Source organism: Apus apus, chromosome 6 (genome assembly GCF_020740795.1).
Source record: "Apus apus isolate bApuApu2 chromosome 6, bApuApu2.pri.cur, whole genome shotgun sequence".
NCBI lineage: Eukaryota > Metazoa > Chordata > Aves > Apodiformes > Apodidae > Apus > Apus apus.
Genome location: NC_067287.1, coordinates 24,351,975 through 24,369,396, shown reverse-complemented (window position 1 = coordinate 24,369,396; position 17,422 = coordinate 24,351,975). Strand labels below are relative to the sequence as shown.

The 17,422-nt window shown below is 34.2% G+C and overlaps 1 protein-coding gene across 1 annotated transcript in view; it reads left to right on the top strand.

Moving 5' to 3' along the window:
- CCDC141 (coiled-coil domain containing 141) overlaps positions 1–17,422 on the top strand; it is a 70,280-nt gene that overhangs the window by 40,157 nt on the left and 12,701 nt on the right. Inside the window, exons 16-23 of the mRNA XM_051623930.1 lie at positions 68–247; positions 1,284–1,433; positions 7,188–7,328; positions 8,850–9,038; positions 10,677–10,860; positions 11,968–12,077; positions 13,882–13,989; positions 14,552–14,635. Coding sequence (XP_051479890.1) covers positions 68–247; positions 1,284–1,433; positions 7,188–7,328; positions 8,850–9,038; positions 10,677–10,860; positions 11,968–12,077; positions 13,882–13,989; positions 14,552–14,635 — 1,146 coding nt within the window. The remainder of the gene's footprint in view (positions 1–67; positions 248–1,283; positions 1,434–7,187; positions 7,329–8,849; positions 9,039–10,676; positions 10,861–11,967; positions 12,078–13,881; positions 13,990–14,551; positions 14,636–17,422) is intronic.

Sequence of the window (17,422 nt, the reverse complement as noted above, 5' to 3'; positions counted from 1 at the left end):
AAAGGATTGTAAGCTTCTTTGCCCATTATTTTGAACAAACATCGTTTTTCATTTTAATATATTCCAGCTGGAATGTCTATCAAAATCACAAGAACTGGATATTCCCAGAATATGTGAGGACCCTGAAAGTGTGCATCGTGTTAAAGCCTACCTTGTGAATGCTCAGGAGAAACATGCACATATCAGACAGCTGTATAAACTTCTTATTACCCAGGGAGTGGATATCTTGTCTGCAGTGCAGCAAATTGTGAGTATATTTAGAATAATGAGTGATATCAAGGATGACTATGAAAGATGACTGGAGCTCTCTGACTGACTTCTAGATGTACAAAAAATATATTAATACTCTGAAAAAAAGAAATACAGAGCTTCAAGATTCTTTTAGAAGAAAGCAAAACATAAACCGTAAAACAGTTGATTATTTTTAGATTTCTGCTGTTGGAGTTTGCAGATATGCAGCCATCAAAATAAATTAAACATCCAGGAATGGTGAGACTTATTCTTCAGTACTCACTCCCATTATGAATTGCTTTTGCCAAGAGAAAAGAAAAAAAAATTGTTTGAAATATTTTTAGAATTTTTTTTAATGGTCTGTGAACCACTCTGGAAAAGACTGACATAGATTTGAAATTGGGAGGAAATTAATATCAAAATATGAGTACTTTTTGTACTCTAGTATTTTTTGTGTGGTTCTAGGCCTGTTGGTGATTTCTTGAATGCTGTGTCTATATATTGGACTCCTGCTATTTTGTAAAGTCTGGTTTGTGTATTTATTCTTCTATAAAGAAAGGATAACAAGAGAACAAAAAGGAAATATAGTAGTATTGGTACTTTATTAGTGGATTCCAGACTGATTTGCATAGCAGAATGGATATAATTTAGATAGAACTTGTTTACTCAGGGCAGGTTTGTCATTCTCCTGTTTTTTACTAAGGAGAAAGCAAATGATATGCTGACCTGCATAGATTATCCACATTGCCAGCCTGCTTTTCAGACTCTGTAAATTGATTGAAAGCAGAAAGGAGCTAATCTCTGAGTTCTAAAGACCCAGAGTAGGCCACAAACTCTTTGCTCAAGAAGTCACCATGTGTGAGTTATGACTGATCAGGAACTACTCCTCAGACTGCTAGTGACTGAAACTGCTATACCTTGTTACAATGGAGTTATAATAGTTTATTGTAGCCTGACTATGCATCTTTTGCCTCAAAATGATTTTATTTTTAGATTGGTTAAATCAATACCATTCTTGAGTTTGTAAGTTTGTTTGTCTATCCCCTGTATAGAGTTGCTTGAATCTTTCTGTGAAGAATCTGAAGCAGGAACTTGCTAGATTTGAGTGTGATAGCATTAACTGGAGCTCCAAAGCTGATAAATATGAGGAAGAACTCTCACAGTGTTTTCAACACTGCACCACTCAAGAGGAGATAAGTGAGGTAAATGAGATAAAACCCAACACATTAAATGACTGTGAAAGGGGCTGTTGTGTTCTGTATTGCATGTTACTGTTTATCTTTCCCCTGGATGCTTCATAAACATATAAAAAATTTGATTTTCATCTTACTAACAGCCTTTGCTCCACAGAGCAGTGATAATAATATGGTCCATAATTGTGCAGTTCAGGGTTATATCAAGTTGTTGGGTTGGCAATGAAGTGCTTTCACTGTACTAAGAGGACTTTCAGCTCTGTCAGCTTCATCTGAAATACATGAGTCTTCCTATTTCTTTCTTATGAAGCTAAAGTTTCAAACAAAAGTAGAATTCCTATATATTGCAGTCGTAAGGCTTTTGAAAGAACTTTCAGTCTTTTAATTAAAAATTCAGAGTAATTTACTACTTTTTTTTTTTTTTTGAAACCCAAGATATGATACTTTAAAAATTGCGAGAAGTAAAGGAAATCTTCCTTTGTATGATGATATTAAAATTTAGCATTCTGGAACTTAGGTTAGGAAAAATTACTTAGTTAATATGAGTATTAATATAGCATTGTAGTAGGCCAAATAAAATTCCACTAACACCATAGCAGGTTGCACTGATGTCTCAACAAAAATTAATTTTGGAAAAACATTCCATAGAATGAATTTTCTCAGAGTGATCCATTAAAATAAGGCATCAGTCTCCTGTGCTGTAACTTCTTGGTAGGAAACAGTAAGAACAGCAGGTGGTATAGGAGAAGCACTCTGGCAGAGGGAACCATGCTGTAGAAGAGAATGAAGGTGAAGAACCTAAGAAAAGAAGTCCCATTATGCTTTGCAGTGGCATGGGAGAAACAGAATATTTGAGGTTTGCACTAAAGTATTCTAGTTTTTACTGAAAGCCCCTCAAATTTGCTGAAAAGGAAACATTCGTTGAATAGCCTGTATGTAAAGCTGGCAGTATTCAAAGACACAGAGTTATATTAAATGAATCTCTTGTTTCTGTCCTGTGAGGATGAGAATATATAATGAGGGCAGGAGAATGTGACTGCTTTCTAAGAATTATTACTCTGGTTTTATTACTTGTTATACTCCCAGTGAGAGCAGGAAAAAAACAATCTCTTTCATTCTTGAACTGAAATGAAAAGTATGGCAGTGACACGTGTTACTCACCACATGCCCTATATTGCAAAAATGTAACATTTTAGGTTCTCATAGTTAGTGGACATCCTCTGCAAAATAATCACATAGCATATTTTCAATTACAATGTCAATTATTGACTTATTCTGTTAAAAAGTTGAGAAAGCCATGCTGGCTGGTCAAGTTAAAACCTGTCATCCCCAGACCTGACTGAATCTTGAATGTAAACTAGCTGAAATACGCTAATTAGTTGCATGGACACCTTTTTCTTTGGATTCCTTTTCTATTAGAGGTTAGCATAGAAGATATTTCCTAAACAAATACTTGGCTAATGTACCTGTATATTCATTAATCCACTGCCATTTTAATTATATTTTTTAATTATGTAGTTAAAGCTAATTCATTTAGGGACCAAGAAACCAGCCACTGAACTACTTTAAGAATGTTAAATTTTGAGTATTCACTTCAGTATTTAAAATTTCATTAGTTTTAACATCAGAAATTAGCTTGAGTATTGCTAATGTGTAGCAGACCTGTCTGAAATAGTGATTTCTTTACCATCTACTATGTCTAAGCAATTAAATATTTCATGTGCCAGCAGGAAGCAGCAGCTGTTCATAGCTGTCATATAGTAAAAAGCCAAGCACATAATTTAGTTGTGATTTACCAGTGTACAGAGCAAACTTTAAATCTGACTGGAAATATTCAGAATTCTGCTGTAAATACTTAAATTAATTTACATTTAATGTGCTGAATGCAAGTGTGTGAATAAAGCAGATGAGTGAGGGCATTGGTGATTAGGACTCACTGGTGATCGAAAATACACTTAGAGGACTTGGCCACTTCCCTGCGTTTGTAACATAACAGTGCTTCTATAAGAAGCATGGAAACAAATACTGACATTTATATCCAAGGATATACAGTGTGAATTTTAAAACAGTCTTGGAGTACAGAAGACTATAAAAGGCATGCCTTTTGTGTGCTTTCTGTCATTTAAAGAGCATTTGCAAAGGTCAAATAAGAGATTTTGTCCTCTACATCTTTGAAAGGTATGAAGAAAAGCCATGTCTTTTGAGATCTGTTTGGGCTTCCTCTTCAGTAACTAGCTTGGGCAGCAGCCTCTGCACTGCCTTACATGAGTCACTCTTCATGAAACTAGCTTAATACTACACTCAATCTGTTTGCACGATTCTAATTGAAACAGTTATTTACATAAGGCAACTTTTGCAATGAAGGAGCCTTTTCTTTAAAAATTACATTTATGCATATCTGCACAAAACTTGCAACAGAAGAGTAACATCCTGAAGTAGGTTCCCAGCTCTGCCCAGTCATAGCACTTCTTTCCTCTTCATGATGTCAATATTTATGCACTCATGGTGGTACTCGGCACATTTCTCAGCTTGTAATTTATTTGGAATGCAGTCCCAGAATTAAAGTAATAATTAATGACTTGAACAGCACTTTTTCTTTCCTACCATTTTCTGGCTGGCTTTGCTTTGGTCTGTAATTTAATTTTTGCCACTTTGCAAATGTATTTTCAGCAACCTGCTTTCATGGGCTATTTTGATTGTTAGTGCTAGTAAAATTTTTTATGGGAAAGGGAAGGGTAAGTGGCTAACAACACTTAAATACCTCCTAGAGTGGCTCAGACAGGAATCAAAGCATTTTACTTGAGCTGTGCTGTTAGCAAAACCATGTTTAGAGCAGCTTTATAACTTGGTTTTTCTATGTATTTTTTAGCTGTGTGATGAATCGGAGGAATTGTGGCTAACTCAAACCCCTCTTTTCCACAATCATTCTCCACCCCTGACAGGCCAACTATAGTTAGGAACAGCTGCCTGATTAATGACTATGACACAATGGATGCATTACAAAGTTCCATTAAACTCTGGGCTGAAGTCACTGAAGTGTATTAAGGTGTATAGTTCCTTTAGTATTTCTCATCTAGTTTTGCAGAAAATTAAGGAAAACTGATATGTGTTTAGATTTCTAAAAACTGGTGGCTGTATGTCATCCTGGGTTCAACTGTTGGTGATAACAGGAGTTGTGTGCATGCAGTTTGAGAGGTGATGTACAAGTCTGAGCTGAATCTGGTTTTTCCACTGAGGCTGAAAGAGAAGACTGACAGCAGCTGCAGACCTTTGACATATGAGCCATCATATCTGAAACAAGGCGATCTCATTTCACATACTGCTATGAGGAGAGCTTCTGGTCTTCTAAATGATCACTAGCCTATGTATGTGCATAAGCCAGTAAAATAAACTAAAATAAACTCTTGCTCATCTCTTCCTCAAAATTAAACCAGCAGGTAAAGCTCTCGTGTTCTGAATGCAAAATATCGTTCTACTGAATGTAGTTTTATTAAGAAAGCTTTTTGATAGATTGTACTATTCTTTGTACTTAGGTGGGATAAAGAGGTTAAACTAATTGAATATCACAGTGCTGATGATAGAATTCCCTTCCTTTCCATTACAGTGAGTGAACACCATCTGTCTATTCACTGCTGAAATAGTTTAGCAACATCCCACTAGATGAAATGAAAATGAAGAATATATCCCTTGATGTATTGATATTAGTTTGTAGTAGTAGTAGTTATTATTAATTTACTAGCTGTTCCGATAACAGAAACTGCAAAATGAGCATTCATTACATCTTGGATTCTTTGGCAGGAAGAGGGACAGGGGGAAGTCTGTAGGACTTTTTAATATTAAAAAAGCCTTTAATATGTTAACCAAATATCAAACTGTGTATGGTGTATGTGGTCTGAACTTGTTTCCACTAATCAACTAAGGTAAGTTCATTTGTGTGTCTGGAGGAATAGACCATAAAAGCGTTAGAATTGCTGCATTGTTTTTATTTCAGTTCCTTTAGATAAATATAATTTTATAATTTATTCTACATTCCCCTAAAAGCAGAAGATTGTCAACTCAAATAATATGAAATTCTCAAAAATAATATTCCAGTAATGTTTATATTCTTCCATTTCAAATTTTCTTAATTATAAATAATTTGAAAATGTGATAATGGGATTGCAGTTTAATTGCAATTAAGTTGCAAGTAAAATAGTATATTTTTTTAGGTACTAGAAGCACATTTTAAGCAGGTTTTTTACTTGTCTAGTTCTCATATCTGTTGCTAAAAGTTGTTAAAAACTGACTGCAAAATCTAAAAGGATTTTTTGCAGTTGTAAATAAAACTGAAAATGACATAGCTTTCAGAGAAAATATATTGAAAAAGTTATACTTAAAAAGTTAATAGTCTTTTAAAGATAACTTGGCTGCCTCTGCATGTTGTACTTACTTGTATAACATTACTAGTGCAAAGAATGACATGTAGTTTATTAAGAGCACACTTGTAAGAGGAAATTAAAGCATGCAGATAATTGTCATTGGGAAAAAATAATAAAGAGAATATACCAACAGTATATTGTGACTAGTTACCATGATAAATGAACACTATTTAAAAAGTTATGTTATGACCCTTTTTTGATGTGTACTAAACTCATTCTAGTAAATTAGCAATGCATCTGATCCATATATATATAAATGAAAGTGTAGCTACCTAGAGCTTGATCAGTGTCATTCCAGTAATTCTGGATTTTAAAATATTTTGTGGATTGAAAAAAATTAGCTACACTCCATCAAAGGAACAGAAGAGTTTTACAGCAAATTTACGATAACTGAATTTAGTAGTAGTTAGCTCATGTAAGTCCATCTGCAAAGTCTTAAAAGGCATGGAAGCCTTATAATCAGAACTAGTAGTTCATCCTGTTTTATATTATTGTAAGAGTATTTTCCCCTGATATTGAGTTTGCTGCACTGAGTCAGTGCTAGCTGGTAATAATACTCTCATGTGGAACTAGATCTTTCTAGCTGTTGTTGTGCAAGGTTTTCTTTGTGTTCAAGTCTCTCTGCTACCATACTTGTAGAATAGTTACTTGAAAGTTAGGTACTCCTATAGCCTACATTCTAATCCTGCAAAGAGCTGAATTTATCTTTGTATGCTGTGAATAATCATACTAAGAAGTTTGGACTAGGACTGTGTATAAAATTAAGCTGCTGTGTGACTTCCTTTTAGAAGCAGGGCTTCTGCAAAAGGACAGGAAAAAACCCTGAGAAAAATAGAGTATGACTTAAACTAAATGTTGTATTGTAGGAGAAAAGTATTACGAATAAATACAAAGCTACTTGCCCAACCCCAGTAAAACTATGTTTTTCTGGAAACTAAGGATGGGTATACATTTATATGGCTACCATTTCCACTGAATAGGCTAGACTATGTGAAGCACATCTGCCTCTAGTTAATGTCAATGAAACCTTTTGAACAGGATTTTTTCATAGATTGTCTGATCAAGGATGTAATCCTTTGCCCCAATCCCTTTTTTACTCCAGCACTTCTGGATATAATACTCAGTATTCAGAATGCAAAAATCTTGATTTAGTAAGATAATGATTTCCCCCTACTGGACAGTAATTCTCAAGAAATAACATTGCTTTATGAGATGGCACAGTATTAGTAATTTCTCTATTACATTTTCAGTGTTCAGATTGTGGTCTATTAAACAGCTGTTGAAAAAACCTAAATTGAAGTGTGCTGGTTTATTTTTACTAACAAATATTCTTACTCTGTTCTAGCTCAGAGAATCATTTAAGGATCTCAAAAAGAAATTCAACAATTTGAAGTTTAACTATACAAAGAAAACGGAAAAAGCTCGAAATTTGAAAGTGCTTAAAATACAGATTCAGCAAGTAGATATGTATGCAGAGAAAATACAGGTAATATTAATCAGAAATTCTTACTCCAAAGACTCCAATAACCTTTTTAGTTGCCAGTCAGAACTAGCACTTTTTGTTTTGCTTGCCCTGACAGATTGTTCTTTCACAACTTTTTTTCTTGAAAATTTCGGTAGCTTCTATGGTTTTATTTTTGCTATTTCTCTTGCTGTCATTGACTATTTGTTTTACTTTTTTTTTTCCTTGGCAATTTCACCCACAAGCGCAAATTTAAGTCACAGAATCACTGAGGTTGAAAAGGATGTCCGGAGATCATGTGGTCAAAAGTCCTTCCTCAGAGCAGGGTAAACTACAAAAGGCTGCTGTATGTCACATCCCATTGAGTTTTTTTTGTGTCCAGAAGTGAGATTCCACAACCTCTGTGGGCAAACTGTTCCACCCTCAGAGTGAAAACAGTGATCTGTTTGTTTGGGTTTTTTTGCTTAAACAGAATTTCCTGTATTTCATTTGGGTCCCTTGCCTCATATCTTTTCACTAAACACCACTGAGATAAGTCTGGTTCTGCTTTCTTTGCTCCTTCCCATCATATTTTTGTACACATTGATAAGATGCACCTTTGAGCCTTCCTTTCTCCAGACTGAAAATCCCAGCTCTCTCTCTCCTTTTATGACACATGCTTAGTCTCTCAGTCATGTCTGTGATCCCTTGCTCAATTTGCTCCAGTATGTCCAGGTATTTCTTGTACTAGGGAGTCCAAAGTGGAAACAGGACACCAGATGCAGCCTCATTAGTGCTATGTAAAAGGGAACAATCATGTCCTTTGACCTGCTGGCAACATTCTTCCTACTGGTGTATATTCTTACTAGTGTGTATGTAGGCAGTTCATTAAATAATTTTATATTTCAAACCAATCTCTTCCTTTCCAAACAACAATCAAGAATCAGTTTTTTTGCATACCTTGTAAAACGGCTATCCCACTGAAGTCTTGATCAACTGGTAAGACCAGTGTTCCCTGGTTAGAAAATGTATATATGTATACCATATTATCCTTAAACTTACAGGCCGTATTTATACCAGACATCATAAAGTACTAGTATAAATACTTGTTCCCCTTGGTCTTTGGAATTATGTTAGATTGTCACTGATATTGCTTACATCAGATTCTTGAGAAATATGTTAGTATTCTAGGGTATAAATAACTGTGATGCTTAATTTGACTTGTATTTGGTCAAAGATTCCAAAGGCTTAGTAGTATTTTTTCCTTTCCAGATAAAATTATATTTATTTTGCTCAAGATCTATGCTTTATTACTGCAGATATTAGTTTATTTTTAAGCTGAATAATTCAACTCAATTCTATCTTTTAGAAATATAATTTACATTGGTTTTAATTAGTATTGTAGACTTTCCTTTAATTTTTGAGAAAGCAAATTGTACTGGTGATTTTTAAAACACAGGCCAAGAAACAGGTTTGTGTGCTTTTTCCTATGTTTTTTTACTTTTTATTTCTAAAAGTAGAAATATTTTTATACTGGTATTTAACATTGCTACGTATTTTACACAGATTCTTAAAAAGAAGATGGATAATTTAGAGAAGAAAGTAATTGGCTCTGTAGCAAATGAACCTAATGTTAGAGTCTTCTTGGGGTCAATCGGTGACTTACAAAAACAGCTGAATGACTTTAGCAGAGTTGTGGGAGATTACAAGCAAAATCTGGATCTCGTGGAGCATCTACAACAGATGATGGAAGAGGTACTGGTAAACCTGGGATTCTCACTGTGGCTGTGATAATGATCCAGGACTGGGGCAGATAAAAGTGCTTATAATTACCTCAGTGAAAACCTGTGGGTTCCAAAAGTAGTAGATTGGTAAAAAGACGCATTTGTCTTCTATTTTTTTCTTTGTAACTCTGTGGAGAAATGGGGAAAAAAAAACATACAATGTGACCAAATTCTTGCTCTGCTATGCATACAACTGGAGTTTCCACCTCATATGACTTTCACAGAGATTGAACGTATCTGATGATGCTTATTGGCTCATTTTCTCTAAGTATATTCTGAGGCAGCACAGAAGGTACCACAAGGCCCTCTTTGACAGCTGTCAAACTGCAAGAATCAAGTTATCACAATACTCACTTGGTTAGTTGTCAGGGAGACCTGTCTGTGTGGTAGATCATGTCTGTAATGGAAATGTAAAATATGCAGTACTTTTAAAACAGTCTATTTTCAAAATATGTTTAATTGTTAAGTGTATGTTGGGGTTTTATTTTGTTGGGTTTTAATATTTTTTTGTTTGTTTTGCTTTTTTTTTTTCTAAACTGCAATCTAAGTATTTTTGGATACTTCTGTAACTTTATTGTGTCTGAAGACTACATCATGCATTGCCTTTTTTTAAAAGAAAAAAAAGTTCGCAACAGTATTTTCCTTCTTGCCACATTGTGTTGGTGCATCTGTTGTGAGGCAAGCACATTCTTGTCATCATTGTTTATTTTTTAGCAATAGCACTCTTGATATCTCCAAAATTATTTAAATGCATGACAAATATACTCTTCTAATGATGGATCACGGCACTAAGGTTTTGTTTAAAAGCTGGTTTCAGTGTCCAGTGATCTGATCAATGGGTCATTTGGTATATTGTTAGCAAAGCAATTTGTTACCATTTGCTGTGAATTTACGTTTTTAAACTCCTTCCTTACTTTGAGGGAAATTATTTCCTAGAGCTAAAATTTCAGGTAGTTTTTCTTGACTCACTGTAAAGTATCACCTTTTATTCAATTGTTTTCTTTCAGCAGATAGACACAGTCTTAAATTCTGACTTTAATGGCAGTTAGAAGTGGTGAATATGAACTGCTTGATGCATTGATGCAGTATGGATGATACTGAGTGAACATCAGATTCTATCATCTGAGTATTGTTAACAAAAGTGTTTACTTAAGGGTATGTTCTAAAACCCATTCTTGGCAATTGAAAGAGTTCTGACACCTTTATTAGCTGCTGAGACTAAAACCTCTGTTTGCTCCTAGACTAATTAAAAACAACTTTGCTGTCCTTAAGAGGTATAACTTTGGCCATGAACCAAAGTTTGTGAAATTAGTAAGGTGACATACAAGGTGGAAAGAACTGAGAAATATATGTTTGCAGACCATTAACTAATAACCTCATCATGCTTGTAAATTGAGTTTGGATCTAGTGCTTAAAGAAAATTCAACAGGTATTAATGTTTGAAGCAGCATTGGTAATGAACTGATGTTTTCCAGGTTAAATTAAAAACAACATTTAAAACATACTGTATGCCACTGATAATGGAAGGTCTGAGAGTAGTCCAGTATATTCTAGAAAAGCTTGAACTGCTGATAATAATTGATTATAATGCAATGGTTTTATCCCCCAGTGTCAATTCTGGTTTGAAGATGTGAGTGCAACGGTCATTAGAGTTGGGAAGTACTCTGCAGAATGCAAAACAAGACAAGCAATAGAGACTCTCTACAAGCAATTCAATAAGTTTATTGAGCCTACAGTGCCTCAACAAGAAGAAAAAATTCAGCAGATTATAGACCTTGCTGAACGGTTATATGGTGAGGAGCTATATGTTAATATACTGTGGGGAAAATAATACAAACTTAGGACAGGAAGAAGCAGATTCCTAGATTTTTTCATTTAAAAAGAAAATCCCATGAAGTATTGAGTGGAAGAGATGAAGGATTTTAGAACAAATATTTAAAATATAAAATTATTAAAGTACTCAACAGTCTGGTTGTTACTTGGTTTTCTGTATGCAGCCTGAGTTCACCTTGAAATCAGTGAAAATATCCTTGCAACATTTATGAGCTTGGAATTAAGACTTCATGGCTTAGGTTATTCCATAACAGGCAAGCCTTTGAAGTCAAAGTACATTACAGTGATTTACCTCAGTGCTAAGTGAATTTTTTACATTAACACTTAATGGTGTTTCGATTGCCAACTTTCTTAAGCATTTTATTAGCAAAAAATGTAGGTTGTTTTTTAAGTATTGTATTTGCAATTGTGTTGATTTGGAACATTGTTGACCAAAAAGAATGAAGGTGAACAAACTTAAGGTTTTGCTTTTTTTCTCCCACTCGAAATGTTTATATACTCATTGAAGTCATATTATACAAAGTTAAGGTGACCCTTCAAATGTGCAAGGATACTGTGTAGCCTATCAATCCACATAGTAAATCTGAAAAAAATTCAACAGCTCAAAGAAGCTGATAGAATGGTTTCTTGACACCAGCTGGTTAGGAACACTGGGAGAAAGAAGCTGCTTTGTGTTTTTTAAGTAATTTCATGTGAAAAAGCTTCTGCATCCTGTCTTTGTTTTGTATTTTTATAATAGGGGTCTAAATGCCTCCTAGCCATATGGTAAGGCAACAAGTTTAGGAGACACTTTGAGGTCAGTATCTTTTAAAGCAGTATCACTTAACCAGACAGAAGTAATTTTGTTCAAGGAGAAGCCTAGCAGAAGACCTGCAGCAACTGTGAGGGCCCATCTCAAGGAAGCCAGTAGGAGGAGGGAAAGCACATTGCTGCAAAATCTCAGAACTCCTCAGCAAAACAAGACACAGAAACATTTAATTATTGTAATATATTGCAGTTACAAAGTTGATTGTTACACATATGTTTCAGGCATTCTGTTCTGCTTTTGTGTTGTTTTACCTTTGTAGGTATTGCAGAAGGAAAGAAGTATGTTGAAAAAGCCATATTGAAGTACAAAGAAATCATTACTTCTGTTGATGAGTTGTGTAGATCTCTGAGAGAACTTAAGGAGATTAAGGTATATATATATATTTTTAGTCTGGAGACTATTGCTTCTGAATCAATTTAGGATTAGTGCCTGGATCAGTACTTTTAACTGAGGATCATAGTAGTATGAAGCATTTCTTAATTGTTCAGTTTTCTGCTATCTTCGGTAATGATTGTAAAGAATCAACAAAGTGCTACTTGTTCTTGCACAGAACATTCTTCCCAGGTTTCTTTTTCTCAACTTCTTTCAGAACTGTTACTGCTTTCAATTAACCTTTAGGGGAAAATGTCACCATTTCTTCTAGTATCTAGGCAAATATTTTTTTAATATATTTCTTCTTCCCTTGCTGGGTGCTGGAATACAGGGCACTGGTAGATCTATAAAATGACAAAAAACCTAGCTGGGATCCCTGTTGGAAAAATTATCCCAAAAAAACAAGTTGTGTTAAAACCAGAGTAATTTAAATTAGAAAAGTAGGCCTTATAACATAAGTATTAAAGAGAGCAAAAGTATTTTCATATTCTGATAAGCTTCTTTAAGTATAAATAAGTATATTGTATTAATGAGGAAGAATTACGGAAGACAGTGGAGAAGGCCAGATTTCTGCAGTAAACTCTGTTTACTTCACCCCTGGCGCTGAAAGTAATAACTAGAAAATCTACCACATGCAGTAATAGCTGATGGGTTAATTGTTCCATGAAGTTGGAATAGTTAAGATGCTTATATATCCTGCTCTTGTTGATGTGGAATGTTTTTTCACTTCTCTTTGATGAAAATTTACTATAAACTGATGAACGCTCAAATGATCTATTAATATACTTAATAGCAGTAAGAGATGCCCAAACCATAAATAAGTTCCTAAAGTCATCAGATGATTAGAAGGAAGGCTTTGCCTTGCACTGTGACCATTAAAGAACTTCAGTATAATTATCAATGTGGTTTTTCAAAGTTCTCCCAATCCATGTGTTAATAAATGGTGTTTGGTGCAGGACAGTAGCCTCAGGCTCTGTCAGAACAGGGCTTGAACCTTTGATCTTTTTTGCTAGCTTAACATAATATGGATCTTTCCAAGAGAAATGGAATTTCAAAATAATTGTAATATTTTACTTTTGCTAATTGTAAAGTTATCTTTCTTTAGTTGAGTTTTTTTGAGAACACTTTACACAGAACCATTCATAAACTGTTCACTGTTTACTTTAGCATTTACTTTGAGCAATACTTTTTAAAAAGTCAGTCAGAAGGAATATTATAAAAACTAATTTTCTGCAATAGAGAGTAGTTCTGCAACTTTTTTTTAAATGAAAGGTATTTTTTAGTAAAATCTATTGTTCTGAGACTTTAAACCTAACATTCTTATAGAATATTTCCAGAATATCTGAGTAGTTGATATGTGTATCTAATAAAGAATAAATCATTCAGCAAATTCAGTGAAAAGAAAAAGTTCCGAGAATATGGAATGCCATGACTATGAATTAATTTTCAATTCCTGTCCTTTTAAAAGTGTAACAATTAAGAGAAAATGTTGTGTTATGCAATCTTTGCTCACTTTACATGGCAGTTGTATGTCAGAAGAAACAGCTCTTGGATCTTTCCCTGCTTCAGAAAAGATCCTATCAGCTCTGAAAAATGGTGGCATTGCTTGTCCAGGAGTGAATGAATCAGATTTTGCTGCATATTTTTCCATAAGCAATTTACACTTGTGCTCATGACAAGTTTTAGATAAATTTAACTTTATTTTTTTTCTACTGTTGTATAGAGCTTAAGCCAGTGTGTAGCTAACAATTGCTACCTTCTATTTTGTATTAACTTACTTAATTTTCTTTTTACATGGCAGAAAGATGAGCTTTCTGAAGAGTTGGTTACTGTTCAGAAAGAAGAAAGAAATGGTCAAGAAGCATGTGAAGCTCTAATTAAAGACAAATCAGAGGAACAAAAGCAGCAGGTTAGGTTTTATTTTTCTGTGCTAGAAGTCTGTTTCTTTGGGTGCTAGTGTAGTCTTGATCATTTATCTTTCAATTTTTTTCTAGTTATTCCTTTACCTTCTAACCATTTCACATAATCTTTCCTATAATAGTAATTTTTTTTACCCTTCTGTTTACTTGCCTATGCATATTTTTTTGTTTTCTGAAAAAATACTATTTTCATAGTCTTGTACCAATTTTCCTTTGGTCCTATTGCCACAGTGTTCTTAATGTAGATGTCTTCTTTGTGACCATTCCTTCTTCCTCACAGGAAAACACTCTCTGCACTCTCCTTTGCAATAAGACTAAAAGGAACATACAAAGTAATAGAGGAGACTGATGTTAATATTTCCCAGATCCTTAATATTAATATATGCCCTAGAGAAAAGCTATGAAAGTATTTAGTTTCTAAGTAATATTCTATGAGAGAAGACTCATAGCTAATAATTTGAACTAAGTAACAGTGGAAATTATGGTGCTTTGTTGAATCAAGAAGGTATTCATCAGGAAAAAAAAAGTGTGCATTAACCATTTTTCTTTCAGATGGAATTGGATAAATTGCTTACAAGTACAGAACGCATTACTGGGAAGAGAAGCAGTACTCTATCTCCTACCAATTCTGAACAGGTATCTGCTCTTCATGTTGTTTTTTGGGGTTTTGTTTGTGGTTTTTTTTTTGGGGGGGGGGTTGTGTTGTGTGGGTTTTTTTGTTTTGTTTAGTTGTTCTTTTTTTTTTAAATCAAATGGATGGCTGTTATTGTATATTCTCAAAGGAATTTTACTCTTTAATTCATTTCTTCTCCTAAGTGACAGATATTGTTAGACTGTCTTTTTCATTTACAGTATTGCAAAAGTCCAGTGCAAAACAAGCACAGAATTGCTTCATTTTTGCACTAGTGTGAATAACAGGAAAGAAGTCATGGCAAAAACATGATGGGACACAACTACTGCTGTCAGCAGTTCAGTATGACATCATGTCACAGATAATCTGCTGTACCGTTGGTACAGCACTATACATCAACTAAGTAACATAACTCACCATCAAGTAGTTGTCTTCACCCTCACCTTAAAAGGCTGAAGTTTAATTTTCAGTTGCCAAAATTCTGTGCAGCAGAGATTATTATTAAGTTCCAAAGTATGGATTGCATAATGAAGACAGTGCACAAAAGGAAATTAGATAGAGAAAGACTGGGTATGCCTTTAGAATGATAAAAATTCCTAGCAGGCAAACATGTTTTATTCATGGATATACAATAATGAATATGAAAGATTCCAAATTATCAGCGAATAAATGTAATCTTAGAAATACACGCAATACAAAATCAGACCTACATTTTATAAGATTAATTCCTTTAGTGTAAAGAACATTTTGAAGCTTGGGGATTTTCAATGTAAATGTAAATAATTTACTATATTAAATACTCCGGTAAGTTTTAGTGGGTGATAATATATTTAAGCCTTTAGGATGGTGGGATACATTGGTAATTGATTTAGAGCTCAGAATTTTCCATTTTTAAGCATAGACCAAAAATAAAAGACATTAAATTGTGATGTTTTATAGAAATTCAACTAATAGCGTTCTGTTCAGTACAACACAATGTCCTGTGATCTGCTGATGAGCCAAAATTGAGCCTGGTTAATGTTATTACCTCCATTTCAAGTCATTGGGAGTCCCATCGTTGACTTGAAGCCTAGATTTCACTAGAAATTTTTGTGACTGTTCCAAAGAGCCACCCTCAGAAGAATCACCTCACCCAGCAGATGTCCATATCACTATTTCTTATTTTGCTAGGCCACAGCTTTGTCAGCCCTTGTCAGACTGTGCCTCAGCTGCCAAGGGGAGAAGTCAAGGATATGCGAAACAGCAAACATCAGATGTGAAGTGTGGTGGCTCTGATGCCTCCACCCTTTTCATCACTTCATACTTCAATTAGAGAAGTAGCAAGTTCTTCTTACTAGAGCTATTTGGTCTTCCTTTTCCATTCTTTTAAAAGAAAGACCTGGCCCATCCCCAGCCCCTGGTCTAGTGGGCCAACAATTTCTAATTTTGTCTATACTTCTGCAAGCTAGGTTTGCAGTATTAATTTGCTACAGTAATAAATATCACCCTCTAAAAAGTGGCCTAAACTTTCTCATGGCACATTTGTTCTCCAGAATGAATCCAGGCCATTGATTTTGCTCAGACAGTAGGGACATGGTATTGAGAAATTTTAACCTTTTTTTTTTTTTAAAAAAAAAAATCTGCTCAGAATTTAACATTCTAAAGAATTTTACAGCTTTTTATTGTTTATTCATAATTGGTTTATTAAATTTTGTTAGTCTAAGTCAGACCAAACCAGCTTGAACTTGCTTTTGAATTGTCTGTTTAAACTTCTTTGAAGAAAGACTTGCAAATTTGGTCACGCTTAAAAGTGAGTTACTTAAAGCAAAGTTTAAAATAGCTGGGTGACAGTCAAATTTGCAAATCCCCCCCAAAATAATTGTATTAATCCCTAAAGATAACAATTTCTTAGGAAAAGTTTGCAATTAGTTAGAATTCCAATTAAAAAAATAATATGTGCTAGAAGGAAGAAGTTATTCAGTATTTGTGAGTGGTGGAAAGGGGAAAAATTGACACATTTCATCAAACTGGAATGTCAATTATAATTTATCATGTTTATATCCATGATATATTCATACTCAAAGACACTTTGGGCATCAGAGTTCCTCGGGGGGATGTTTGTGGAAAACACATCTAATACGCAAACTTGACCTTCATCTTAAAGCTGAATGGAATTAATTTGTTACTTTTGTGCACTGATGATTAGTTTATATTTAGAGTAAGTAAGCAATGAGAAAGTGGAAATTAATATCCTGCTTCAATGTTGTACTGGATACTGCCAAAGACACCTGGTTTATTTGAGTGAATAGTTTATAGGTGATAGTAATATAGCTTAATATATTACATATTTTTGTATAGAACACAACATGGAGGGAATAACATAAGAAAAAATTATGAACATCTTTGCTGAGAGCCCTGGCACAAATGAAATAGGCCTGAATATGTGATTACACAGTTATATAAAAACTAAGAGGCAGATAAGTAATTGATAAATCAGGTAATGTCTTTGATACTTTGTGATTAAAATCAGTGCACTCATGCCACATCCGCTACTTTGTGAAACACGGTAAGAGGGATTTTTAATTTTTTTTAATTCTGCATCCAGGGTAATACACAAAAAAATATGTTTTCTCTTAATGTTCAGGCAAGATGGTGGATCAGCAGGAAAACAATGAGGGAAATATAAAGTTTTTAGAAAGTATCTTAAAGATGTTTATTTAATTCTACAAGTCTTCAACATGACCAGTGACTCTGTTTCTCAACGAATCAAAGTCCAGTAAATTAGCTGTTAGTGTACTTTTATTGCTATGTAA